General features: G+C 48.2%; 1 protein-coding gene across 3 annotated transcripts in view; it reads right to left on the bottom strand.

The window, feature by feature from the left end:
• Positions 1-7429: 7429 nt before the first annotated feature.
• The window catches only part of CDA (cytidine deaminase), a 30419-nt gene continuing 10817 nt past the window's right edge, over positions 7430-27031 (bottom strand). The window contains exons 2-4 of one of the 3 annotated variants that reach the window (XM_005544549.5): positions 21471-21582; positions 13646-13703; positions 7430-7882 (exon numbers count right to left, since the gene is read on the bottom strand). In XM_005544549.5, the coding sequence (XP_005544606.1) occupies positions 7766-7882; positions 13646-13703; positions 21471-21582 (287 nt within the window). In that variant the 3' untranslated portion in view covers positions 7430-7765. Of the gene's footprint in view, positions 7883-7907; positions 8049-13645; positions 13704-21470; positions 21583-27031 lie in introns of those variants that run through there. The other 2 variants (XM_005544550.4, XM_074018133.1) reach the window with 2 other exon arrangements.

The following is a 27031-nucleotide window of genomic DNA, read 5'->3' on the forward strand; positions in this document are numbered from 1 at the left end:
TTTTTGAGATGGAGTCTCACTCTGTCACCCAGACTGGAGTGCAGTGTTGCGATCTCGGTTCACTGCAACTTCCGCCTCCCAGGTTCAAGTGATTCTCCAGTCTCAGCCTCCTGAGTAGCTGGGATTACAGGCGTGTGCCACCACACCCGGCTAATTTTTGTACTTTTTAGTAGAGACGGGGTTTTGCCATGTTGGCCAGGCTGGTCTTGGACTCCTGACTTCAGGTGATCCGTCTGCCTCAGCCTCCTGGAGTATTGGTATTACAGGCATGAGCCACCATGCCCAGCCTAAAAATTTAATCTTCTTAATGCCTTTTTCCTGTACCCATAAAAAACTGTGTTTACAGATTGGGCATTCCTTCCACATCTGTTCCTGTGCTCATATCACCATATACAAAATATTAAACACAGGCCAGGCATGGTGGCTCATGCCTGTAATCCCAGGACTTTGGGAGGCCGAGTCAGGTGGATCATGAGGTCAGGAGATCCAGATCATGCTGGTTAACACGGTGAAACCCTGTCTCTACTAAAAAATACAAACAATTAGCCAGGCATGGTGGTGGGCACCTGTAGTCCCAGCTACTTGGGAGGCTGAGGCAGGAGAATGGTGTGAACCCAGAAGGAGGAGCCTGCAGTAAGCCGAGATTGCGCCACTGCACTCCAGCCTGGGTGACAGAGCGAGACTCCGTCTCAAAAAAAAAAAAAAAAAAAAAAAAAAAAAAAAAAAAAATACATGAGAGACTTATTAGGCCATTCCATTATTTATTTATCTATTTATTTTTCCATTATTTATTCTTGAACAGTGTTCTCTGGCTTGATTTCAGACACAGAGATCCAAAGTACCCCGAATGTCTGTCAATTATAGCTATGCTTTCCTCCCTGCCGAAAGGAAACCCTGAAGGGTCACATGGTTTACATGAGCAATTAGCAGCAGCTGGCCAGAGCAGCAGAAATATACATGCTTCTATTAATTTCCATGGGAATCTGGGACTGTGCTTTAGGGTCCTAAAAAACACAGACAGCGCTGGACAATAGAACACACGCTTGGCTGGGTGCGGTGGCTCATGCCTGTAATCCCAGCACTTTGGGAGGCTGAGGTGGGCAGATCACCTGAGGTTCGGAGTTTGAGACCAGCCTGACCAACATGGAGAAACCCCATCTCTACTAAAAGTACAAAATTAGCCGGGCGTGGTGGCACATGCCTGTAATCCCAGCTACTAGAGAGGCTGAGGCAGGAGAATCTCTTGAACCTGGGAGGCGGAGGTTGCGGTGAGCCAAGATCAGCCATTGCACCCCAGCCTGGGCAACAAGAGCAAAACTCTGTCTCAAAAAACAAACAAACAAACAAACAAAACACATGTGCTCTGAAAACACATGTCCTCAGCACTGCCCTCTGCACAATGGAACTGCAAAGTGAAAATGCTTTTATTGCCTTTCTACAGGCAAATGAGTATTGTTCTTCCAAGAGGCCATTGTTGAAGAATCTCTAGAATTCTTTGAGAATCGCCTTCCATAGACTGTTTCCACAAAGTATAAGGGCGCTGGGCTTAGTTCTTTGGTCAGTCTCATATTTTACCCTTCTCCAAACCCCATTCCCTTACTGGATGATACTTCTCTGCTCTGTCTAAAACATCCTGTCCTCCAGGTGGTCTTGCATGAAGGCAAGTTTTACTTTTTGTTTTTTCTTTCTTTCTTTTTTTTTTTTGTTTGAGAAAGAGTCTGGCTCTGTCATCCAGACTGGAGTACAGTGGTGCGATCTCGGATCACTGCAACCTTCACCTCACCGGCTCAAGCGATCGTCCCATATCAGTCTCCTGAGAAGCTGGGATTACACGTGCCTGCCACCACACCCTGCTAATTTTTCTAATTTTTTTTTGGAGACAGAGTCTTGCCCTGTCGCTCAGGCTGGACTACAGTGGCATGATCTCAGCTCACTGCAACCTCAGCCTCCTGGGTTCAAACGATTCTTCTGCCTCAGCCTCATGAGTAGCTGGGATTACAAGGCAAGCGCCACCACGCCCGGCTAATTTTTGTAGTTTTAGTAGAGATGCGTTTCACCATGTTGGTCAGGATGGTCTCGAACTCCTGACCTTGTGACCCACCCGCCTCGGCCTCCCAAAGTTCTGGGATTACAGGCGTGAGCCACCATGGCCGGCCTAATTTTTAACATTTTTTGTAAAGATGGGGTTTCACCATGTTGCCCAGGCTAGTCTTGAACTCTTGGACTCAAGAGATCTACCTGCTTCAGCCTCCTAAAGTGCTGGAATTACAGGTATGAGCCACTGCGCCCAGCCAAGTTCTACTCTTTCTGAGGCTTGCTGCCAGGGCTTTATTCATCTTCGGGGCCACTTGTCATGAAGTACTATAATCACGTAGATCTCATTTTCCCGCTGATAAACTAGGAGATCTGTGAGGGCAAGGACTTTGCCTCGCTTACTGCTGTGTCCCTCGGAACTGGTCTCAGCAGTAAGCACTGACAAATAATTGTGAAAAGAGGCCGGGCATGGTGGCTCATGCCCACCTCGGCCTCCCAAAGTGCTGGGATTACAGGCATGAGCCACTGTGCCCAGTCAAGCGTGTGTTCTATTGTCCAGTGCTGTCTGTGTTTTTTAGGACCCTAGAGCACAGTCCCAGTTTCCCATGGAAATTAACAGAAGCATGTATATTTCTGCTGCTCTGGCCAGCTGCTGCTAATTGCTCATGTAAACCATGTGTCCCCGGTCAGGAGACCGAGACCATCCTGGCGAACACGGTGAAACCCCGTCTCTACTAAAAATACAAAAAAATTAGCCAGGTGTGGTGGCAGGCGCCTGTAGTCCCAGCTTCTAGGGAGGCTGAGGCAGGAGAATGGCGTGAACCCGGGAGGCGGCGGAGTTTGCAGTGAGCGGGTATCGTGCCACTGCACTCCAGCCTGGGCGACAGAGAGAGATTCCGTCTCAAAAAATAAATAAATAAAAAATGAAAATAATACTAATTTTGAAAAGAACATATAGGCTGGATGCAGTGGGTCGTGCCTGTAATCCCAGTACTTCGGCAGGCCGAGGCAGGCGGATCACTTGAGGTCAGGAGTTCCAGACCAGCCTGACCAACATGGTGAAACCTTGTCTCTACTAAAATACAAAAATTAGACAGGCGTGGTGGCAGGTGTTTGTAATCCTAGCTACTCGGGAGGCTGAGGCAGGAGAATCGTTTGAACCCTGGAAGCAGAGGCTGCAGTGAGCCGAGATCACGCCATTGCACTCCCCGCTGGGCAACAGAGGGAGACTCTATCTAAAAAAAAAAAAAAATGCTGTAAAACACTGCTGCTTGTTTGCAAAAATCAAATCCATCCTTAAAAAAAAATAAAATTTGTCACCCTTGATAAGGGTTAACCATCAAGATTTACAGAGAATTTACCAAGGGTCAAACACTGGGCCTTTGTTTTATTTTATTTTATTTTTTTGTGATGGAGCTTCACTTTTGTTGCCCAGGCTGGAGTGCAGTGACGTAATCTCAGCTCACTGAAACTTCTGTCTCCTGGGTTCAAGCGATTCTCCTGCCTCACCCTCCCAAGTAGCTGGGATTACAGGCACCCGCCACCATTCCCAGCTAATTTTTTGTATTTTTAGTAGAGACAGGGTTTCGCCATGTTGGTCAGGCTGGTCTTGAACGCTTGACCTCAGGTCATCCACCTGCCTTGGCCTCCCAAAGTGCTGGGATTACAGGCGTGAGCATCCATGTCTAGCCAACACTGGGCCTTTAAAATTGCATTTTTTTTTTTTTTTTTTTTTTAGACAGAGTCTGGCTCTGTCGCCCAGGCTGGTGTGCAGTGGCCAGATCTCAGCTCACTGCAAGCTCCGCCTCCCGGGTTCAGGCCATTCTCCTGCCTCAGCCTCCCGAGTAGCTGGGACTACAGGTGCCTGTCACCTCGCCCGGCTAGTTTTTTGTATTTTTTAGTAGAGAAGGGGTTTCACTGTGTTAGCCAGGATGGTCTCGATCTCCTGACCTAGTGATCTGCCCCTCTCGGCCTCCCAAAGTGCTGGGATTACAGGCTTGAGCCACCGCGCCAGGCCTAAAATTGCATTATTTCAGTCAATCTTTGCCACAATCCTAGGCGCTGGATACTATCATCCCCATTCTGCAGATGAGGAAATTGAGTCTCAGAATAATGAAATAACTTGCCCAAAGTCACAGTTTGGAGGCTATTCAACCCCAAAGTGCAAACCGTTAACCATTATGTTATACCCTTTTTTCTTTCTTTATATATTGTTGTTATTAATTTTTTTAATGTTTTGGAAATTAAAAAACAGATGTATACAAAGAAGAAAATGTCATTCATATTTCCAACAAGCAGATTAATAACTGATGGCCAGATTTTCTTTTTTTTTTTTTTTTGAGACGCAGTCTTGCTCTGTCGCCCAGGCTGGAGTGCAGTGGCCGGATCTCAGCTCACTGCAAGCTCCGCCTCCCGGGTTCACGCCATTCTCCTGCCTCAGCCTCCCGAGTAGCTGGGACTACAGGCGCCCGCCACCTCGCCCGGCTAGTTTTTTGTATTTTTTTAGTAGAGACGGGGTTTCACCGTGTTAGCCAGGATGGTCTCGATCTCCTGACCTCGTGATCCACCCGTCTCGGCCTCCCAAAGTGCTGGGATTACAGGCTTGAGCCACCGCGCCCGGCCCTAATGATGGCCAGATTTTCCTCCAGCTTCCTCTGTTTAAAAATTTCTCCACCCGCCTTTGCTGAGAACATTCAGAGGAGTGTGCTGAAGGCCCCCAAAGCCATTTCTTTTTGTTTTATTTATCTATTTGTTTATTCTGAGACGGAGTCTCACTCTGTCACCCAGGCTGGCGTACAGTGGTGCGATCTTGGCTCACTGCAACCTCTGTCTCCGGGTTCAAGTGATTTTCCTGCCTCAGCCTCCTGAGTAGCTGGGATTACAGGCACACACCACCACGCCCAGCTGATTTTTTGTATTTTTAGCAGAGATAGGGTTTTGCTGTGTTAGAGAGGCTGGTCTCGAATTCCTGACCTCAAGTCAGGAGTGATCTACCTGCCTCGGCCCCCCAGAGTGCTAGGATTATAGGTGTGAGCCACTGCGCCTGACCTGTTGTTGTTTTAGAGACAGGATCTCACTCTGTTGCCCAGGCTGGAGTGCAGTGATGCAATCATTGCTCACTGTGGCCTTGAATTCCTGGTCTCAAGAGATCCGTCTGCTTCAGCCTCCTGAGTAGCTGGGACCACAGGCGAGCACCATAAGGCCAAGCTAATTTAATTTATTTAAGTTATTTTATTATTTAATTAATTTTATTTATTTATTTTATTAATTATTCGTTTATTTTAGAGACAGAGTCTCACTATATTTACTTGGCTGGTCTTGAATTCCTGACCTCAAGAGGTCCTCCTACCTCAGCCTCCCACAGTGTTGGGATTACAGGTGTGAGCCAACGTTCTCGGCCACCAAAGCCATTTCTAAAGAGCCAGGGCAGGCATGGTGGCTCACGCCTGTAATCCTAGCACTTTGGGAGGCCGAGGCGGGTAGATCACGAGGTCAGGCGTTCAAGACCAGCCTTTTACCAGCCTGGTAAAACCCTGTCTCTACTAAAACTACAAAAATTGCAGGCACCTGTAATCCCAGCTACTCGGGAGGCTCAGGCAGGAGAATCACTTGAACCTGGGCAGCAGAGGTTGCAGTGAGCCGAGATCGCACCACTACACTTCAGCCTGGGTGACAGAGTGAGACTCCGTCTCAAAAAAAAAAAAAAAACAAAAACAGCAGAATGGAGTTGTGTGTCAAACGGCCATGCTGGAATGGCTGGGATGCTCCCAAGATGCCAGCAGATAAGTCTGAGTATGTTGTGGCAAAGCCATTCTCATCAGGTGGCAACACTGGATCAGGGTGGAAAGGGTTTCCAGGGAACGGGTGATGATACTTGGTTGCCTCTAGGTACTTGCTTGCCCTGGGAACAGGAAACCTAAGCTGTATTCTTACCCCACCCAATGAGCCAGCCCCAAGGCCAACTCCTCCTGGGAGGGCTCCCGGAGCTGTCATCCGCCTCCAGAGGACCCACCCTGGCTCCTTCCTTATTCAGTCCTGACCTTCCTAATGTGCGTGTGTGTATGTTGTGTGTGTGAGAACCAATGAGCCCATGAAAGAAACAGTCCCTTCCTGTCCTCACACTCCAGACAGCAGCGGGCTCCCCGACACACGCACCTGACACTTGGCTCTGCCTGGATCACAGTGTGCACTCCTGTGCGTTAGACCCGTATACACCTCACTCTCTCAATCTGTCGGGCTGGGAGCTCCTCAAGGGCAGAGGCTGTTTTTTTCTGCACTATTTGGCATATTTGACATATAAAAGATAATCAGTAAATTGAGACATCAGCTATGGGGGAATGGAAAAAAAATGCTTGGAATAAGACAGACGTAGTTTGTTGTTGTTGTTTTGAGACGCAGTCTCACTCTGTCATCCAGGCTGGAGGGCAGTGGCGCGATCTCAGCTCACTGCAACCTCTACCTCCTGGGTTCAAATGATTCTCCTGCCTCAGCCTCCTGAGTAGTGGGGATTACAGGCACCTGCCACCACGCTCGGCTAATTTTTGTATTTTTTAGTAGAGACGGGGTTTCATTATGTTGGCCAGGCTGGTCTCAAACTCCTGATCTGCCCTCCTTGGCCTCCCAAAGTGCTGGGATTACAGGCGTGAGCCACCGCCCCTGGCCCAGACAGACCTAGTTCTGATTCCAGTTCTGCCACATTAGCTGCTGTGTGACTTTGGGTGAGCAACTCAATCACTCTGAGCTTCGAGTTGCTTATTGCTAAATTGAGAACACTATAATCAACCTTTGAGTTTGATAAATGACGACCGAACGGGTCCAGGCATGTCACACACCTCAGCATAGTGCCTGGCAAAAAGCATGCAATGTTTCTGGACCACAGTGGGGGTTAAGGGGCCTGGATTCTGTTCTGAGCTTTGCCTTTGTCCTGGAACAGGGTATTCAACTTCTCCAAAGCCCAGTGCTCTCATCTGTGAGAAGGGGGCATCTCCACACCCACTTCACAGAACTGTGGAGCACTTTCAACTTAAAATGATACACAGGAAAGTACCTGACACACAGTAGCTACTGAAAGAAACCTTTGTTACATCGTCTAGACAAACCGTGCCTGACCCTTTATACTCTGGAATCTCCCAGTGCTCAGGTCTATAACGAGACAAAAACACACTCTAGGATAGTTATTGACAGTTAGGTCCAGCACAGGGGAGCTTCTCCTTTAAAAGAACACGGGGGCAAGTTGCCAAAAACCTCAGCTCTCCACACCACAAGGTCCACGGTTCCAAGGTACCCATTTCCTTTCCCAGCAGAAAGAGTCCAGGTCTTCCTATAAAGACAAATCATGCCGTCCCTCGTAAGAGCTGCAAGCAAGGATAGAGACAGAGCAAGACACACGCTTTGATTCAGGATGTTCTGTGATGTTTATAATTAGAAAAGTTGCTCGGAACAGGACAGAACCTTGGGGAGGCTGATGGGGAAGCAGTCCAGACTAGGCTGGACTTTGAAAGAGGACCCACAGGAAGGAAAGGAAAGGTGGCTGGGGGTGCAGGGTGGGGTTCTAAGTCCCAAGGTAGGTTGCTAGGAGGGGTGCTGGCCTGGGCTGGAGTGTAATTTGGAAACATCATCTTTGCCAGCCTCTGTAGGTCTGGGGCCCACTGGGCAGGTGTCCCCAGGGCTGTGAGACATCTTTATGAAGTTCTCCAGGTGGCTGTCACAGGCGGTGGGCGTTCTCTGGCTGTCACTGGGTCTTCTGCAGGTCCTCAGGCCCAAAGGAGGAGGGCAGCAGCTCCTGGACCGTCATGACAACATAGGTACCATCCGGCTTGGTCATGTACACGGGCCAGTTGGTGCCAAACTGGAAAAGAGGCAAAGCTGGCGTGAGAGATGCAGCGTGGCTGAGGGTCCTGAGACAGACTGGGTTTGAGTCTGACTCTGCCACTCACTGGCTAATGTTCCTCTCTTTGCCTTGATTTTCTCATCTGTAAAATGGGAATGACCATAATTGTTCCTGGATCATGGCGCTGTAGGGAGGAGAAAATGAAAGAATGCTGTGAAACTGAACAGTGCATGGCACATGGTGAACAGGCACCATTCAGGACTCACCCAGGGCTTCATAAAAGCAACAGCCGGCTGGGCGCAGTGGCTCACGCCTGTAATCCCAGCACTTTGGGAGGCTGAGGCTGGCGGATCACAAAGTCAGGAGATCGAGACCATCCTGGCTAACACAGTGAAACCCCGTCTCTACTAAAAAATACAAAAAAATTAGCCGGGTGTGGTGGCGGGTGCCTGTAGTCCCAGCTACTTGGGAGGCTAAGGCAGGAGAATGGCATGAACCTGGGAGGCGGAGCTTGCAGTGAACTGAGATCATGCCACTGCACTCCAGCCTGGGTGACAGAGCAAGACTCCGTCTGAAAAAAAAAAAAAAAAAAGGCGACAGCTAACCCCTGGAACCAGACTTCCTTCTGCTATGACAAATGACAACTAACACCTGCTTCCCTTACAGTATCCCCTTTACACCTCACACCGGGAGAAGTCGCCTGCCACATACACTCAGTGTATTAGTTTGTTCTCAAGCTGCTAATAAAGACATACCCGAGACTGGGTAATTTATAAAGAAAAGAGGTTTAGGCCAGGCATGGTGGCTCATGCCTGTACTCCCAGCACTTTGGGAGGCCGAGGCAGGAGGATCTCCTGAGGTCAGGAGTTTGAGACCAGCCTGGCCAACATGGTGAACCCCATCTCTACTAAAAATACAAAAATTAGCCAGGCATGGTGGTGGGCACCTGTAATCCCAGCTACTCAGAAGGCTGAGGCAGAGAATCTCTGGAACATGTGAGGCAGAGGTTGCAGTGTGCCAAGATCACGCCACTGCACTCCAGCCTGGGCCATAGAGCAAGACTCTGTCTCAAAAAAAAAAAAAAAAGCCTGGGCGCAGTGGCTCACGCCTGTACTCCCAGCACTTTGGGAGGCCGAGGTGGGCGGGTCACGAGGATAGGAGATCGAGACCATCCTGGGTGAACATGGTGAAACCCCATCTCTACTAAAAATACAAAAAAATTAGCCACGCGCGGTGGCAGGCGCCTGTAGTCCCAGCTACTCAGGAGGCCGAGGCAGGAGAATCGCTTGAACCCAGGAGGCGGAGCTTATAGTGAGCCGAGATGGTGCCACTGCACTCCAGCCTGGGCGACAGAGCAAGACTTCATCTCAAAAAAAAAAAAAAAAAAAAGACAAGAAAAGAGGTTTAATGGACTCACAGTTCCACATGGCTGGGGAAGCCTCACAACCATGGCAGAAGACGAAGGAAGAGCAAAGGGATGTCTTACCTGGCAGCAGGCAAGAGAGGACTTGTGTGAGGGAACTCCCGTTCCCTCATAAGACTTATTTACTATCATGAGAACAGCATGGGAAAGACCTGCCCCCACGATTCAATTGCCTCCCACCAGGTCCCTCCCATGACATGTGGGAATTATGGGAGCTACAATTCAAGATGAGATTTGGGTGGGGACACAGCCAACACCATACCACATAGATACTGCACATGCATGGTTTCATTATCTACCCTGTGAGGTAGGTGCTATTATGATGCCCATTTTACTGATGGGGAAACGGAGGCTTAGCAGGGTAAAGTCAGCAAAGAAAAATTTGTCTCTTGAGTTTTCTCCTATGCTATGAGGAGCACTGTTTGTTCGCTGTGTGACCTTGGGAAAATGATAACTTTCTGGGGCTCACTCAGTGTCTTGGTCCATAGAATGGTTTTAGGGATGGGCAAATGCAGGGTAGTAGGCAAGAGGTTAATCAGCAGTGGCATCATGACAAGAGCCCTCTAGCCAGGTATTGTGAGATGCAGAGATGATTCATGTAAAGCGTCTCTACGCACATGGTAGGTGCTCAATTAATAGATGTCATTCTTATGGATTATGTTGGTAACCAGTGACTACTTAGGTCTGCAGCCTTCTGTTCTTCCACACTTCTCTCTGAATCACCAAGTTATTGCCAGGCACACTCAATCTTCTGGCTTTCTTAGAATTAATGTTTTAAGGAAGGAAATTTTTCTGCTTAACTGGCTCTGCCTGAGGGTAGGTATGGACGAAAGTTGAGCGGAGGGCGAGTTTACGTGCCAGGTCCCTGGCCCCAACGCCTCATCTCTTATTATTTGCATTTTGGTTTCAGTTTCGCCCCTGCCTCCTTCAGCTTTTTCATTTGCCTTCTGTCGTTTGCCAACATCCAATCTGTTTGGAGAAAACAGCACCGAGCAATTGGATCACGTCGGGGCCTTGGGAGCCAGGGACTTGGCGCCCTGTCTGTCGTGGTTTCCTTATATGACCTTCGACATTTTCACTGTGCAGGCCAGCTATTTCTGACCCTCTTAAGTGAGATAAATTCCGCAGTGTAAATTCACTGCTTTCCCGGTGGTATGTTTTTGGATTTGGGAAATGTGTCTGATTTGCACTCCTGGCAGGAAACAGGAGGAAGATGGAAACGTCTGCATCCCCGGATGCTTTGAAACCCCACGGCACAAAAACAAAGCTAAAACAACCCCCTTTCTCCCAAAACACAACTCCAAAAGCAGAAACTCCCACGGTACAAGCAGCATTCACATGCCAAAGTAACATTATGTTTCCTCCATGGCTGAAAATAATTTTGTCCAACTTACAGAATCACAAAGACAGAGAGGCAGCCGTGAGGAGCATGGGCTTCAGAGTCAGCCTGATGGGCCATGGATACCCGTGTGTCACCGCCTGGCGGGGGGCCCTTCAGTAAGTCATTTTACTCCTCTGAGCCTCAGAGTAGTCACTGGGCAATGGGAATAATGACATGCACTTCCCTCAGTCTTGGGGAGGGGATTAAACAAGATGCTGTAGGTATGTATTTATTTTTGAGACAGGATCTCGCTCTGTCGCCCAGGCAGGAGTACAGTGGCTTGATCACGGCTCACTGCAGCCTTGACCTCCCAGGCTCTAGTGATACTCCTACCTCAGCCTCTGGAGCAGCTAGGACCACAGGCATGTACCACCATGCCTTGCTAATTTTTAAATTGTTTGAAGGGACCGGGTTTTACTATGTGGCTCAGGCTGGTTTTGAATTCCTGGGCTAAAGTGATCCTCCTGCCTCGGTCTCCCAAAGTGCAGGGCTTACAGGTGTGAGCCACCATGCCCACAAGATGCTGTGTTTCCAGGGGCTGATGGTACTATGCTGGAGCTCAGGGCCTGTGGGATTCTCTAATCTTTTGGGACTCTAGAGGACACACATCTCTTTCATAATCCACAATAGTTACTAACATTCCCCATTCCCCAAATGTACACATAAACATGAAAACCTCCCCTTGAGCCTGGATTAAGAACCCATGATCTAAACTATCCCTTCATTTTCATTTTTTTGTTTTGTTTTATTCTTTTTTTTTTTTTTTTTTGGAGAACAAGGTCTTGCTATGTTGCCCAGGCAGGTCTCGAACTCCTGGGCTCAAGCAATCCTCCTGCCTCTGCCTCCCTAACTGCTGGGATTACAGGCTGAGCCACCACACCTGGCCTACCCTTTTGGGTTTGTTTGTTTGTTTGTTTGTTTTGGAGATGGAGTCTTGCTCTGTCGCCCAGGCTGGAGTGCAGTGGCGCGATCTCGACTCATTGCAAGCTCCACCTCCTGGATTTACACCATTCTCCTGCCTCAGCCTCCCGAGTAGCTGGGACTACAGGCACCCGCCACCACACCCAGCTAATTTTTTTGTATTTTTAGTAGAGACGGGATTTCACTGTGTTTGTCAGGATGGTCTCGATCTCCTGACCTCGTGATCCGCCTGTCTCATCCTCCCAAAGTGCTGGCATTATAGGCTGAGCCACCACACCTGGCCTACCCTTTTGTTTTTAGAGTTGAAGAAATTGCAGCCTTCCATCGAGAGGACTTTTATAAAAACTACTTCAGATCCCTCAAGTCTCTTCTTGAAAATACCCACTGGCTTACCTTTATTCTCTTTTTTCCCAATGTATTTAATGTGATAAAATATATATAACATAAGATTTGCCATTTTAACCATGTTTAAGTGTACACTTCAGGCTGGGCGCGGTGGCTCACGCCTGTAATCCCAGCACTTTGGGAGGCCAAGGTGGGCGGATCATAAGGTCAGGGGTTCGAGACCAGCCTGGCCAACATGGTGAAACCCAGTCTCTACTAAAAATACGAAAATTAGCCGGGCATGGTGGCACGTGCCTGTAGTCCCAGTTACTCGGGAGGCTGAGGCAGGAGAATCGCTTGAACCCAGGAGGCGGAGGTTGCAGTGAGCCGAGACTGTGCCACTGCACTCCAGCCTGGGCGACAGAGTCAGACTCTGTCTCAAAAAAAAAAAAAAAAAAAGGCTGGGCGCAGTGGCTCAGGCCTGTAATCCCAGCACTTTGGGAGGCCGAGACGGGCGGATCACGAGGTCAGGAGATCGAGACCATCCTGACAAACACAGTGAAACCCCATCTCTAATAAAAAATACAAAAAACTAGCTGGGCGAGGTGGCGGACGCCTGTAGTCCTGGCTACTCAGGAGGCTGAGGCAGGAGAATGGCATAAACCCGGGAGGCGGAGCTTGCAGTGAGCTGAGATCCGGCCACTGCACTCCAGCCTGGGCGACAGAGCGAGACTCCGTCTCAAAAAAAAAAAAAAAAAAAAGTGTACACTTCAGTTTCCTTTATTCTTGGAATAAAATGTACCCTTTATCCCATGGCCAGGCCCCATGTGATCTGGCCCCTGCCTACCCTTCTGACTTCAATCCCATTGCTTTCCTTCCACTTACCAGACCCTGGCCCTCTTGGTGCCTTCTTGCCTCTTCTCAAATTCACCAAGAGTCTGAGCACAAAACTTGCTGCTTATGCTGTCTCAGAATCTCCTTTTCTAGACCTTTGTTCCTCTCATTTTTTTCTCATTATTTATATTTCTGCTCAAATATCATGCTCCAAAAGAGGCCCTTCCTGGACATCTAAAGCAGGGGTTGGCAAACCTTTTTCTGTCAAGGACCAGACAGTAAATATCTTAGGTTTAGAGGCCATGTGGCCTTTGTCGTAATGGCTCACTTCTGCTGTTGTCAGGGCAAAGTGGCTATGGACAATAGGTGAATGAATGGCCATGGCTGTGTACCAATAAAACTTTATTTACAAATATAAGCAGCAGGCTGGATTTGGCCCATGGGCTGTTGTTCGCTGACCCCAGTCTGCAGTGTCCCCTGCTTGCCCCTTTGTCATTGGACTCCTTTTTTTTCCTGCATTTTTTTTTCCTCTATAGCCCTCTGACTCTCAGAAACGCCACTGTTTGTTTATTTATTTTGCTCCTTGTTCATCATCTGTCTTCTGCATTAGCCTATGAGCTCTGTGAGGGCAGGGCCTGGCCTGTCTTTTCCCTGCTGCCTCCCCAGAGCTACCTCAGTGCCTGGCACAGAGCAGACACTCGCTCAGTAAGTATTTGTTAAATGAAGGAATATTTTCCAGTGACTCATGCAAGTGTAGGGAGGCCTTAGAAGTCAGCCAACCGAGCAAACGGGCCAATAGATGTGTCTCCACGCCTGCCACGCCTGCAGCTTGGCGTGGCTCCCATAGCCTGCGACAGGGAAGAGATTTGCATTCCAGAAAGCAAGAGAAGCTGCTTACCTCTCTCATGACTTGCCTGCAGGCCCCACATGGAGAGATAAAATCGTCTTGCATGTCACTGGGGAAGCAAAGAACCAAACTCAAATTAGTCTCTCCCAAGGCCTGAGGACAATTGCTAAGATTTAGGCCCTGAGTCTCCGCCTCGTTCCTGATTTGGGTCATACCCCATCAGGCAGCTCCTGATTCACAGATCCGCTGTGTCCTGAAGGCTGAGATGGCCACGTGGTGGCTTTCCACACTGCCACAAGGCAGGGCCACGAGCAGGACTTTCGTTAGTGCTGTCCATAAACGTTTAGTGAGCACTTACCGTCACCCACACCCAGGGGATACAAAGGTCAAAGAGAATCTGTCTCTGGTCTTCGGGAGATTGTTCAGCCCAGTGGGTGATGTAAAAAACCAGCTGAGTTATCATTTTAAACAAAATGCAGCTGGGTGCGGTGGCTCACACCTGTAATCCCAGCACACACCCAGGGAATACAAAGGTCAAAGAGAATCTGTCGAGGCCGGGCGCGGTGGCTCAAGCCTGTAATCCCAGCACTTTGGGAGGCCGAGACGGGCGGATCATGAGGTCAGGAGATCGAGACCATCCTGGCTAACACGGTGAAACCCCATCTCTACTAAAAATACAAAAAACTAGCCGGGCGAGGTGGCGGGCGCCTGTAGTCCCAGCTACTCGGGAGGCTGAGGCAGGAGAATGGTGTAAACCCGGGAGGCGGAGCTTGCAGTGAGCTGAGATCCGGCCACTGCACTCCAGCCTGGGCGCAAAGCGAGACTCCGTCTCAAAAAAAAAAAAAAAAAAAAAAAAAAAAAAAAAAAAAAAAGAGAATCTGTCTCTGGTCTTCAGGAGATTGTTCAGCCCAGTGGGTGATGCGAAAAACCAGCTGAGTTATCATTTTAAACAAAATGCAGCTGGGCGCGGTGGCTCACACCTGTAATCCCAGCACACACCCAGGGAATACAAAGGTCAAAGAGAATCTGTCTCTGGTCTTCAGGAGATTGTTCAGCCCAGTGGGTGATGCGAAAAACCAGCTGAGTTATCATTTTAAACAAAATGCAGCTGGGTGCGGTGGCTCACACCTGTAATCCCAGCACTTTGAGAGGCCGACGTGGGTGGATCACCTGAGGTCAGGAGTTTGAGACCAGCCTGGCCAACATGGTGAAACCACAGCTCTCCTAAAAATACAAAAAATTAGCCAGGTGTGGTGGTGCAGGCCTGTAGTCCCAGCTACTCGGGAGGCTGAACCGGGAGGATCACTTGAGCCTGGGAGGCGGAGGCTGCAGTGAACTGCCATCTAGCTGACAGAGACCCTGTCTCAATAAATAACAAACAAACAAACAAAAACACGGTATGTACAAAGGCCCTGAGGCATGAAAGAATAAAGTGCATGTGACTCAGAGAGAAAAATGGGTTGCTTGCACTGGAGAAAGCCTGGAGAAGAGAAGCTCACCAGCCAGGGATTGCCTGTAAGAGTTTAGGCTCCTACAGGCAGACCTCTAGCTCTGAGCAGGACAAGGATTGGTCCCTAACACAGGTGGCTTTGGCCAGGCGCGGTGGCTCATGCCTATAATCCCAGCACTTTTGGAGGCCGAGACGGGTGGCTCATGAGGTCAAGAGACCGAGACCATCCTGGCCAACATGGTGAGACCCCATTGCTACTAAAAATATAAAAATTAGCTGGGCATGGTGGTGCACGCCTGTAGTCCCAGCTACTCGGGAGGCTGAGGCAGGAGAATCGCCTGAACCCGGGAGGTGGAGGTTGCAGGGAGCCGAGATGGCGCCACTGCACTCCAGCCGGGGCGACAGAGCGAGACTCTGCCTCAAAATAAAACAAAACAAAACAAAACAAACAAGTGCCTTTGATGGTGGAAAATTCCAAGCCTGCTGGAGCACCACAGGTGAAGTCAGCAGCCACCATCCTCCTTATTCTTCTGGACACACAGCTTTGTGATATCTCTGGAAGAACATAAGATTTTTATTTATTTATTTATTTATTTATTTATTTATTTATTTATTTATTTATTTGAGACAGGGTCTTGTTCTGTTGTCTAGGCTACAGTGCGGTGGCACAATCATGGTTCACTGCAGCCTCTGCCTCCTGGCCTCAAAGGATCCTCTTACCTTAGCCTCCTGAGTAGCTGGGACTGCAGGCACACACCACCACACTCAGATCATTTTTTGATTTGTTGTAGAAATAGGGTCTCACTATATTGCCCAGGCTGGTCTTGAACTCCTGGGCTCAAGAGATCTTGGTACCTTGGCCTCCCAAAGTACTGGGATTACAGACATGAGCCACTGTGCCTGGCAGAACACAGGATTTAAATTTTGGTTCTTAGTTGGCTCTTCCTTTTGCTATGGGTGACTTTGACTAAGTCATTTTAGCTCATCCAAGGCTCATTTATTTGCTGTAAAATGTGGATGCTTTGTAAGAGTCTGCTTTGTAAGAATGCTAGAAGATAAAATGAGATAAGGTATATGGAAGACTTTGTAAACTTTAGAATGTTATATACATATTGTTACTGCCTGTTCTAAGTGCTGGATATTTAATTTCCTTACTATGTAAGCTTTGTCATAATTTTAGTACTTTATCATATACAGTTTTATTATACGCTATGTGTTTTATGTACTATTTAATAATTCATCTAATTATATCTTAACAGCAATTGTTATTAAGATAGTGTGTGCCTATGCCTGTAATCCCAGCATTTTGGGAGGCTGAGGTGGGTGGATCACAAAGTCAGGAGTTCAAGACCAGCCTGGCCAACATGGTGAAATCCCGTCTCCACTAAAAATACAAAAATTAGCCAGGCGTGGTGGCAGATGCCTGTAATCCCAGCTACTCGGGAGGCTGAGGCAGAGAATTTCTTGAACCTGGGAGGCAGAGGTTGCGGTGAGCCGAGATCATGCCACTGCACTCCAGTCTGGGCAACAGAGCAAGACTCCGTCTCAAAAAAAAAAAAAGAAAAAAAAAAGATAATGTGTGCCTAGAATGTGCCAGGCATTCTGCAAAGCATTTTATATGCATCGTCTCATTTCAACCAACAAATATTTACTGAGCACCTACTATGTGCTGGGCACTGTCGTTGGTGCTAGGAGTGCAGCAGTGAACAAAACAGACAAAATTCACTATGCTCAGGAGTTTACAGACTAGTGAGGGGAGCTAGGTAACTGATTAACCAACCAACCATGTGGAGACAGGGATAGATACTATGATTAAAATAAAGCAGCTGAGGTGCTATTTTCTTTAATTCTCACCATAACTATCTTTTATATGTGGGGGTCCAGTCAATGAAAGGTTCTGTTCCGTGGGAAGATGGGGTTCTCTCTGAGCACGCTTCCAGCTTCAGAAGAAAAACCCATGGGTACATGAGAGGGTGGCGACTCCTGCCCAGGACGCTGAGTGAACTCTTGCAATTTCTGGATAACAGCTGTTGCAGCCAGGGCCCCCCTTAAGCTTTTTGGGGGTTATTTTTCACTTCATTCCACACATGTCGACCAAAACCCTTCTCTATGCCAGGCAGGCATGGGAAAGGAGCGACAAAGACCAATTAGACAATCCCTGGAGCTTACCCTCCGGAGGGGTAGATACAATTTCACAGAAATGCGGTAACAAAGGCATGGTTAGGGCCATGGGTTAGGGCCATGGGAGAGTTGCTCTGAATGAAATTCAGCCTTCCTTCCGTGGCCTATAAGGCCCTATGTAATCTGACCCCTGCTGAGCTCACCGCTTCCTTTCCGAATCTTTTTTTTGAGACGGAGTCTCTCTCTGTTACCCAGGCTGGAGTGCAGTGGCGTAATCTCGGCTCACTGCAACCTCCGCCTCCCAGGTTCATGCCATTCTCCTGCCTCAGCCTCCCGAGTAGCTGGGACAACAGGCGCCCGCCACCATGCCCGGCTAATTTTTTTTTTTTGTATTTTTAGTAGAGACGAGGTTTCACCGTGTTAGGCAGGATGGTCTCGATCTCCTGACCTCATGATCCACCCACCTCGGCCTTCCAAAGTGCTGGGATTACAGGAGTGAGCCACCGCGTCCGGCCTTCTTTCTGAATCTTGTGGCATCTGTGGCCCACTACCCAATGGCTAGCTCCCTGGACAAGGTGATCTGCATCAGGGATTTCAAGGTAAGCACGCATTCCACTGGGAAGGTAGATTTGGTGTAGGCTTCAACAACCAAGTCACAGGATGGTGTTTCCAGGCAGCCTAGCACTGAGGATGTAGAGACAGCCTGTTAACATTAATGGCTTACCCGTACATGGTGGTTCTGTGTGCCCGCCTCTGTGCTAAGGACCTTAAGTGAATTAGTTCAGTTAATCCCCCAACAACCCTGTAAGGGGCGGGGGTATACAGGCCCTCTTATCACCTGCATGCTGTAGATCACGAAAGACGAAACGGCTTGCCCAAGGACACAAAGTTAGTAAAGTGGCAGAATCAGGATCTGAACACCAAATCTACACACTCTGCCTTTGGTAGTTTTGCGGCTTGCAGAATAAATAACGATAACTTTAAAACAATGTAATAGTTTGAGGCTGAATGTGGTCACTCACACCTATAATCCCAGCACTTTGGGAGGCCAAGGTGGGCGGATCACTTGAGGCCAGAAGTTCGAGACCAGCTTGGTCAACATGGTAAAACCCCATCTCTACTAAAAACTCAAAAATTAGCCAGGTTGGCCGGGCGCGGTGGCTCAAGCCTGTAATCCCAGCACTTTGGGAGGCCGAGACAGGTGGATCACGAGGTCAGGAGATCGAGACCATCCTGGCTAACATGGTGAAACCCCGTCTCTATTAAAAAATACAAAAAAAAACGGCCGGGCGCGGTGGCTCACACCTGTAATCCCAGCACTTTGGGAGGCGGAGGCGGGCGGATCACAAGGTCAGGAGATCGAGACCACGGTGAAACCCCGTCTCTACTAAAAATTACAAAAAATTAGCCGGGCGCGGTTGTGGGCGCCTGTAGTCCCAGCTACTCGGGAGGCTGAGGCAGGAGAATGGCGTGAACCCGGGAGGCGGAGCTTGCAGTGAGCCGAGATTGCGCCACTGCACTCCAGCCTGGGCTGGGCGACAGAGCGAGACTCCGTCTCAAAAAAAAAAAAAAAAAAAAAAACTAGCCGGACGAGGTGGCGGGCGCCTATAGCCCCAGCTACTCGGGAGGCTGAGGCAGGAGAATGGCGTGAACCCGGGAGGCGGAGCTTGCAGTGAGCTGAGATCCGGCCACTGCACTCCAGCCTGGGTGACAGAGCGAGACTCCATCTCAAAAAAAAAAAAAAAAAAAAAATTAGCCAGGCATGGTGGCAGGCACCTGTAGTCTCAGCTACTCAGGAGGCTAAAGCATGAGAACCGCTTGAACCTGGGAGGCGGAGGTTGCAGTGAGCCGAGATCTTGCCACGGCACTCCAGCCTGGGCGGCACAGCGAGACTTGTTCTCAAAGAAAAACAACAAAACCAAAAACCAAAAAAAAAAAAAAAAAAAGCAACTATATAATAGTGTGAATGTATTACATACCCTGTGTCAGGAACTGTATAGAAATCGTTTCATGAGACCCTGTAACAAACCAGTCTCCTCCATTTCACAGATGAGAAGCCAGGCTCAGGGTCTAAGCAGCATGCCTAAGGTCCATAATGCAGTTGGATTTAGAAACAGGTTTCATTGGCGCTGAAGCCTGGCTTCTAACTTACTCAACGTTCCTGCCAAGAGAGAGACTCAAGACTGAGTGAGCACTTGCTGGCTGCCTCAGGATGTTTCTTTACCGCTTCACCCCTTCCCCCTTTCTCCCTCTCCCCTGCCCTTCACTCTGTCCCGCCTTTTGCTGGCTATTTACAGTTTTCTGTGGTTTGTGCTCACCTTGGTCACACACTGAGGCCATGGTTATCAGACTCGATGGGCTGGAAACCTACTGACTCTGATCATTAGAGCTGGGACCCAGTGGGGCAAGCTCATCTGTCAATGAGCAGTAAGACACACGGACCTTTCCTGAGTGCGGTCTCCATCCTTAGAGACCTCAGAGGCGTTCTCTCTGAGGCTGCTCAGACCCATCTGATGTTAATGAGGGAGTTGGTACTTCTCATTCATCCTCTAAATCCACAAACGCTCTCAATTTAACAAATCATGAGTGTGATAATGAGTGTATTTTGGGCTCAGGGACACTGATGCAGGCTGAATACCCAGAGTACGGCAGTTGGGGGCTGGAAAAATGGCAGGTTTTGTGTAAATAACGACATTTGCTAATCACTGCTAGTGACAGTTCGTTGTGTTTGAAAGTAGATAATGACCAAGAGAAAAAGCCTCTCATTTGGAAAATTCTAAACAGAGCAAGGCATCATTATCCTTTGGTTGACTTTGGCCTCTTTTTCCCTAGAATATCATTATTTTCTTGGATCAGCTTTGAAATTGAGTTATTTCCCTCCTTTTTTTTTTTTTTTTTTCCATAAAGTGCAATTCACATCCTGATCTCGGCCTATCTGCACAAAATGTTCTCAGCACGACATCATTTATTCCTTTGGAAGCCTTAAGGAAGCCAGGACACACCTCGGTCACAGGGAAGGCTCTCAGATACTGGGGCCCTTCTCCTTAAGTGCACCTTGGGCTTTACTTACTCAGAAACAAACCTTGAATAAGCCGGGTCACCTCGGGGCCAGACTGAGGTAAAGTTGAGGATCTTACAAAAGGCATGTGGGCTTGCTTCTGTACAGTCCCCACTGACCTTGCACTAAACCCCTGCATTTCTGCATTTTAGCCAGAAAAGTGCTGTAGCTCTGCCACAGGAATTAATTCCACTCTGAGTGAAGAGGTAATTCCCTCATAGAATGTGACCTATGCACCCAGATGTTCCTAAAGACCAACAAGCATGCAGCCTCCTTCTGGGTGGGATAAACATTTCCCATGTCATTTTTCTTGCATCAATAACTTGTTAAGAAAACTGTCATACACAATGCAAAGGTGCACACTGGAGCGATTCACCATTAAGTCATTAAATAATGGAGTCCAGTAAAAGGGCTAATTTACACGCTTGGATCTTGAAACCACTGAGTCTAGGGCCAGAGCCAACAAGAATTCAATATGCTCCCATGGAGAGGAAGCCATGACAACTAGGATATTTATGTTTGGGACATATAGGAGCATTGATTGGGGCTCTTGTGCAGCCAGAACCTGGGCCGGACTCTGATTAGTTGGAACCATAACTAGTGTTTACCTGGCTGATTTTGTATCCTGGTTCTTGAACCTTGAGGCGAGTGTCGCCAAATGAGTTAGCAGTGCTGAGTGGCTCATTCAGGATCCTAGCATCAGTTTGCAGAGAGCAGGGAAAAGTGTTCATCTCCTAGCACAGCATTGCACAGTGGAATGAGCCCTGCAATGAGACTCCGGAACCTGGGTTTTATCCCAGCACTGGCACTAACTCCCAGGAAAGTGGCTCAACTTATCTGGGCCTCAGTTTCATCAGCTATAAAATGGGGGTGGTGGCAAGGGAGTCTGTAGCAGGTGATTTTTGGGTCCTCCCCACTTTGTGTTTCAAGGCTGCCTTTCTGTGGTATCTTGTAGGAAAGGAGTCTGTAGGAAAGGAGTTTGTGTTGCTGGAACAGGGGCATACCGGCCCTTGTATGAGAGTTGCCTTGCTTATTTACCTGCCTTGCAGGCTCACTGAGGGCAGACTCCATTTCTTATTTGTCTCCTTATCCTCAGCACTCATCCCAGGGCCCTATACAGCGCCTGGCACATAGGAAGTCCACAACTAACATATGACAGATGAATGAATGAATGAATAATACGTGTAAGGAAGATGTTGGCTAAACAGATGAATGAATATTGTTGCAACCTGGGCTTTCCCACTCACCTGGCGATAGCAATTGCCTTGAAATCCTTGTACCCTTCTGAGACGGCCTTCTGGATAGCGGTCCGTTCAGCACAGATGCCCAGAGGGTAGCAGGCATTTTCTATGTTGCACCCTGAGAAGAGAGCAGAGTCCAGTGGTAAGTCTGGCAGAAACACTTCCTGCTGCGTGTGTTGAGTAAGAGGCTTGCCCCATTCCAAAGCAGGAAGGAACTGGTTACTCCAAACAAGATGGGGAGAAGGAAAGGGCAATTCGACTTGGGGCACCAGTAGACTCTTTGGTCCATGGTAGTGGCCCTTCCCAAGAACCTGGCACTGTCTTAATTTACCCAGTGCCTCCATGATGAAGCACAGCTTGGGAGCAGGGCAGCACAACAGGCAGATTAGGCAGCCGCATCACCCCTGCAGAGGTCAAGGCCAGGGGAGATGCTGAGGCTTACAAAAACAAGTAGAGCCCCCATACCTGCATCTGAGAGCCCCACGGTATGAATGTGTTCCCATCAAATTCATATGTTGAAATCCTAGCCCCCAAGCTGACGGTATTAGGAAGTGGGGCCTTTGGAGGAACGATTAGATAATGAGAACAGAATGAAAGGGACTAAGCCTAGGAATGGGAGTCATGCACTTATAAAACCAGAGAACTGCCTTGCCCCTTCTGCAGCATGAGGACATAGTGAGGAGTCACCGTCTATGAGTAAGCAGGCCCTCACTGAATCTGCCAGTGCCTTGACCTTGGACTTTCTGGTTTCCAGAACTGTGAGCAATACACTTCTGTTGTTTACAAGCTACCCAGTCTATGGTATTCTGTTATAGCAGCCTGAATGGACTAAGACAGATCCTGATTCCAAGTTTGAGCCTGGACAAAATTTTGGGGGTTAGGTACTGGCTGTCAGAGTTCAGCCAGGGTTCTATTTCAGCTGTGTTGCAAAACAAACTGTCAAAACTAACTAATAAGAAATCAACCAACCAACAAACAAAAAAAACCCCGAGCTTTGTGCAAGTTGCCTATGATTGCACAAGCCTTAAAACAATCTTCAGGCCTCCAATGGGATGTGGGCTTCTAAGATGGCCTAGCTCTCAGTAAGGGAGTCCTTCCTATTGGCTCTCTCAGGGTAGTTCCTGGGGTACAATAAGCCAGGGCTGCTCCCAGGAGACAAGATGTTTGCATAACCAGATTGGCTAAGAAAGTCCCCATATTCAGGGAAGTGAGTCTACGAACAAATCACCATGGAACCTGGGTTTTCCCTTGACCAGCAAGATGTGGTATTTGGTCTGTACCACTGTTTGTAAATTGCCTTTTTCCCTGAGGCAGAGATAGGAATTGTTCCCCAGTATTCATTTCCTATTTCTTCCTTTAAGTAATACAAGTGCCTCCCATTCCAGCATGGCCACTCAGCTAGGGACTGTAATTCCCAGACTCCCTTGCAGCACAGTGTGGCCACATGATGCAGTTCTGGCCAATGGGATGTGGCCCAAAGTGATGTGGGAAATTTCTGGATCATACTTTTGGTAAGGAGGTTGCTTGCCTATTACTTCCATCCTTTTCTCCTTCCACAGGCTGGAAGGTGGAGGTGATGGAGTGGGACACTTTTGACCTTGTGGCCATGGGAATGGAGGAGCAGCAAGGAGAGAGAAGGAATTTGGAAACCTGGTCAACTCATGGGGCAGAGTTGCCTGTTTGCCTGGGGCCTACTCGGAATTGTTGTGTGAGAGAAAAACAGAATTCTATCATGTTTGCGTCACTGCATCTTGGAATCTGTTTGCTATAGTAGCGTAACCTATAGCTAATGCAGACATTTGTGCTGAAGGTGAGATGCAACTTGAACAAAAAAAATCTAAATATGTGACATTGGCTTAGTGGCTGAGCAACGCAAAGGAGAAAACACAGATGAGGGACGATGGCCAGATGGTGACTCCTCCTAGTCTGTTATTTGGTAAAGCTCCACCTGCAATTACCGGGAAGGCAGGCCGTTGTACCTACCACTGAAATTTCTCTTCCTGGCAATGGGAATCAGCTCTGTGGCAAACATGTGATGTGTCATCTGCCCACCCAGCCTGTTGTTTCAGTCACCACAATAGCCAGCATGAAGATGGGGCAGCAGGGATGGGCCAGGCATGGGAGCTACTTAGGAAAATGTGAGAGTTGGCAGGCTTCAGAACCATGTCCAGAAGGGATCTTTGGGTGTGGCATTTCTGTATGGAAATAATTGGAAGCAAATAGATCAGGATGTTTCTAACTTTTTGATAGAATTGGATCGCCAAAGAAGTCACAAGTCTGGCCTATAAAAACCCATGATGAGGCTGGGCGCGGTGGCTCATGCCTGTAATCCCAGCACTTTGGGAGGCCGAGGCAGACGGATCACAAGGTCAGGAGTTTGAGACTAGCCTGGCCAATATGGTGAAACCCTGTCTACTAAAAATACAAAAATTAGCCTGGCATGGTGGCAGGCGCCTGTAGTCCCAGCTACTCAGGAGCCTGAGGCAGAAGAATCTCTTGAACCTGAGAGGCAGAGGTTGCAGTGAGCCGAGATCATGCCACAGCTGCACTCCAGCCTGGGCAACAGAATGAGACTCCATCTCAAAGCACAACAACAAATAAAACCATGATGTGGGTGTGATGATGTGTGTCAGTTTGAACATGCAGATGAGGACACAACTCTAGGGATGGTGGGACACGTAGTCAGAAGGAATCTGATTTCCAGGACAACTTTGCAGGACAGAGAAAAGCATCTCCTATGCTGTGGACTCCAGCCCACGCCTGGTCTGTTAGATGAGGGAAATAAGCCACCATCTTGTTTGAGTCACTATATTATTATTTATTTCATCAACTTAGCCTCCCCTCCCCTCCCCTTCCCTTCCCTCCCCTTCCCCCCCACCATCCTTTATTTTTGACAGGATCTTACTCTGTTGTCTAGGCTGGTGTGCAGTGGCACGATCATAAGCCACCATCTTGTTTGAGTCACTATATTATTATTTATTTCATCAACTTAGCCTCCCCTCCCCTCCCCTTCCCTTCCCTCCCCTTCCCCCCCACCGTCCTTTATTTTTGACAGGATCTTACTCTGTTGTCTAGGCTGGTGTGCAGTGGCACGATCGTAACCTCAAACTCCTGGGCTCCACTGACCCTTTCATCCTAACCTCCCGAGTAGTTGGGACCACAGGTATACACCACCACACTCGGCTAATTTTTTGTATTTTTTGTAGAGATGGGGTTGCCCAGGCCAGTCTCAAACTCTTGGGCTCAAGTGATCCACCTACCTTGGCCTCTCAAGGTGCTGGGATTATAGGTGTGAGCCACGGTGCCCAGCTTACGCCTCCTTTTCTAAGTCCAAGTCTTCATTGTGATTATGCAGTATTTTGTTCTGTGTTGATCACATTTGGGAATTATTTGGTCATTATCTTCTTGTATATTTTTCCTCACATATTTTCTGGTCCCTTCATTATTTACATTGGCATGTTAGGAGTGATTAGTCATTTAGCTCATTGTTCTCAGGATCACAGGCATTCATGTCCAGAGTTGACGGATGTCATTAGACACCACTGGGTGCCACAGCTGCAGGTCCCTTGTCGGGGTGAGGGTGAATGTGGTCACAGTGGTGCATGGGATGGCTATATGGTGTTAGGTGGGGGCTGGTTCGGAGTTCTACTTTGGGGAAGAAAACAGGCGTGTATACTGAGCACCAAAGGGTAGACTATAGTGAGCATCTACTGTTTTGACAGCTTAGCACCTCTTACTTTTTTTCCCCTGAGGAATGACCCTTACTTTATTCCTCAGCATGTAGTTCAAATGGAAGCTGCCATCTTGTCTCCTATGACCTTGCTATGGGCTTAAAGATGAGCAGCTGACTCAAACTGGCCAATCAGAGTTCATCTCGGCATGGGAACTTCAGTTTCTCTCTGAGACGCTGAGTGTGGGCCGCCATGTTTCCATTCATTATGGAAGAGACCAATGAGGGAGGCTGAAATGGACACTCAGAAGAATGGATGAGAGATGACAGATGGAAAGAAAGGAGTCTGGCCGGTGCCAGTTAGCCCTGAGGTCTGACTACACTCCAGCTCTTCCCATGGTTTAGTTATAGGAACCAATACATCCTCCTTTTGTCTAAAATAGTTCATGTGTATTTTTATCATTTGAAACTGTACAGAGATCAGTTAATACAGTTGGAATATGGGGCAGGGAACAATCAGGAAGTTGCAACCCTGAGAGCTTTTGTTTTTTTAAATGGTAGTTATTATAGCTGAGATAACTGGCCCCTTATTGCTCAGTCTGTCTGCTGAGTCAATGAAAGTTGAATGAATAAATGAATGAGTGTCTCTTGCTCCCCGCCTTGTCTCCCCAGCCAGGTTCCTGATCCTCACCTGAAATGACTTTCTTTTTCTTTTCTTTTTATTTAATTTAATTAATTTATTTATTTATCTGTCGCCCAGGCTGGAGTGTAGTGGCACGATCTCAGCTCACTGCAATCTCTACCTCCCGGGTTCAAGTGATTCTCATCTCAGCCTCCCTAGTAGCTGGGATTAGAGGCGTGTATCACCATGTCTGCCTAATTTTTTAATTTTTAGTGAAGACAGGGTTTCACCATGTTGGCCAGGCTGGTCTTGAACTCCTGGCCTCAAGTGATCTGCCCAGCTCGGCCTCCCAAAATGCTGGGATTACAGGTGTGAACCATGATGCCCAGCCCCTGAAAATGACTTTCTTTAAACACCACTCTCATCTACTGTATCTGCTCACCACTCCCACCTTCACTGACATCCCTGCACTTGGTTTCTGCCTCTCTCCCAGATTATGGTCCCTGCCAGCCTCACTCCAAGTCTAGTGACTCTCCCAGTCCCGCCCTTCCAGCTTCCCTGCCCCATCCCTGACTAAAGCCTAACACTTTTCCCATCAAAAGTGATGTACGCGGATCTTGGGTTTTGCTGATGTGCCATTAAAGCACATTTCCATACTTGTAGGAGACCCAGTCTCTCAGGGCAGTCACATGTGTCTGCACTGGAAGTTCAGAAAGGTCTCAGAGAGATAAATCTTCCTTTACTGTGTGTAAAACATGTCAATAGGCCAGTTAATGACAGAGAAAGATGATCGTGGCAGGGGGCACACTCACACGCCCCACTACTCAAACAGCGCCCTGTAGAAAGAGGTTCCATGAGGTTTCATTCTGCCCTGGGACTCTTTGCCCTACTGGCTCTGAGAGCTGGGGAAAGGGACCGAACCTCTTTGAGACTCACTGGCTCATTTGTAAAATGCTAATGATAGAACCTCTCTCATAGTCCTCTTGTGAGAATAAATTGAGATCCCTCATGTAAAGCACTTAACACAAAGCCTGGCACAGAGGAAATGGTCAGCAGCTGTTAGCTGCTGCTGTTATCAATTGCATAAAAATAAAGGCTTTGGTGACGGTAGGGCTATGTGACCCTCTGCGCCTTCTCGACAAGGTATGACAGTGGTCCTGTCCTTGTCTTTCAGGCACTTTGGAATTCTTTATTTTTATTTTATTTTATTTTATATTTTATTTTATTTTATTTTTGAGATAAAGTCTTGCTCTGTCACCCGGGCTGGAGTGCAGT

The sequence above is a fragment of the Macaca fascicularis genome, chromosome 1, assembly GCF_037993035.2.
Source record: "Macaca fascicularis isolate 582-1 chromosome 1, T2T-MFA8v1.1".
Taxonomy (NCBI): domain Eukaryota; kingdom Metazoa; phylum Chordata; class Mammalia; order Primates; family Cercopithecidae; genus Macaca; species Macaca fascicularis.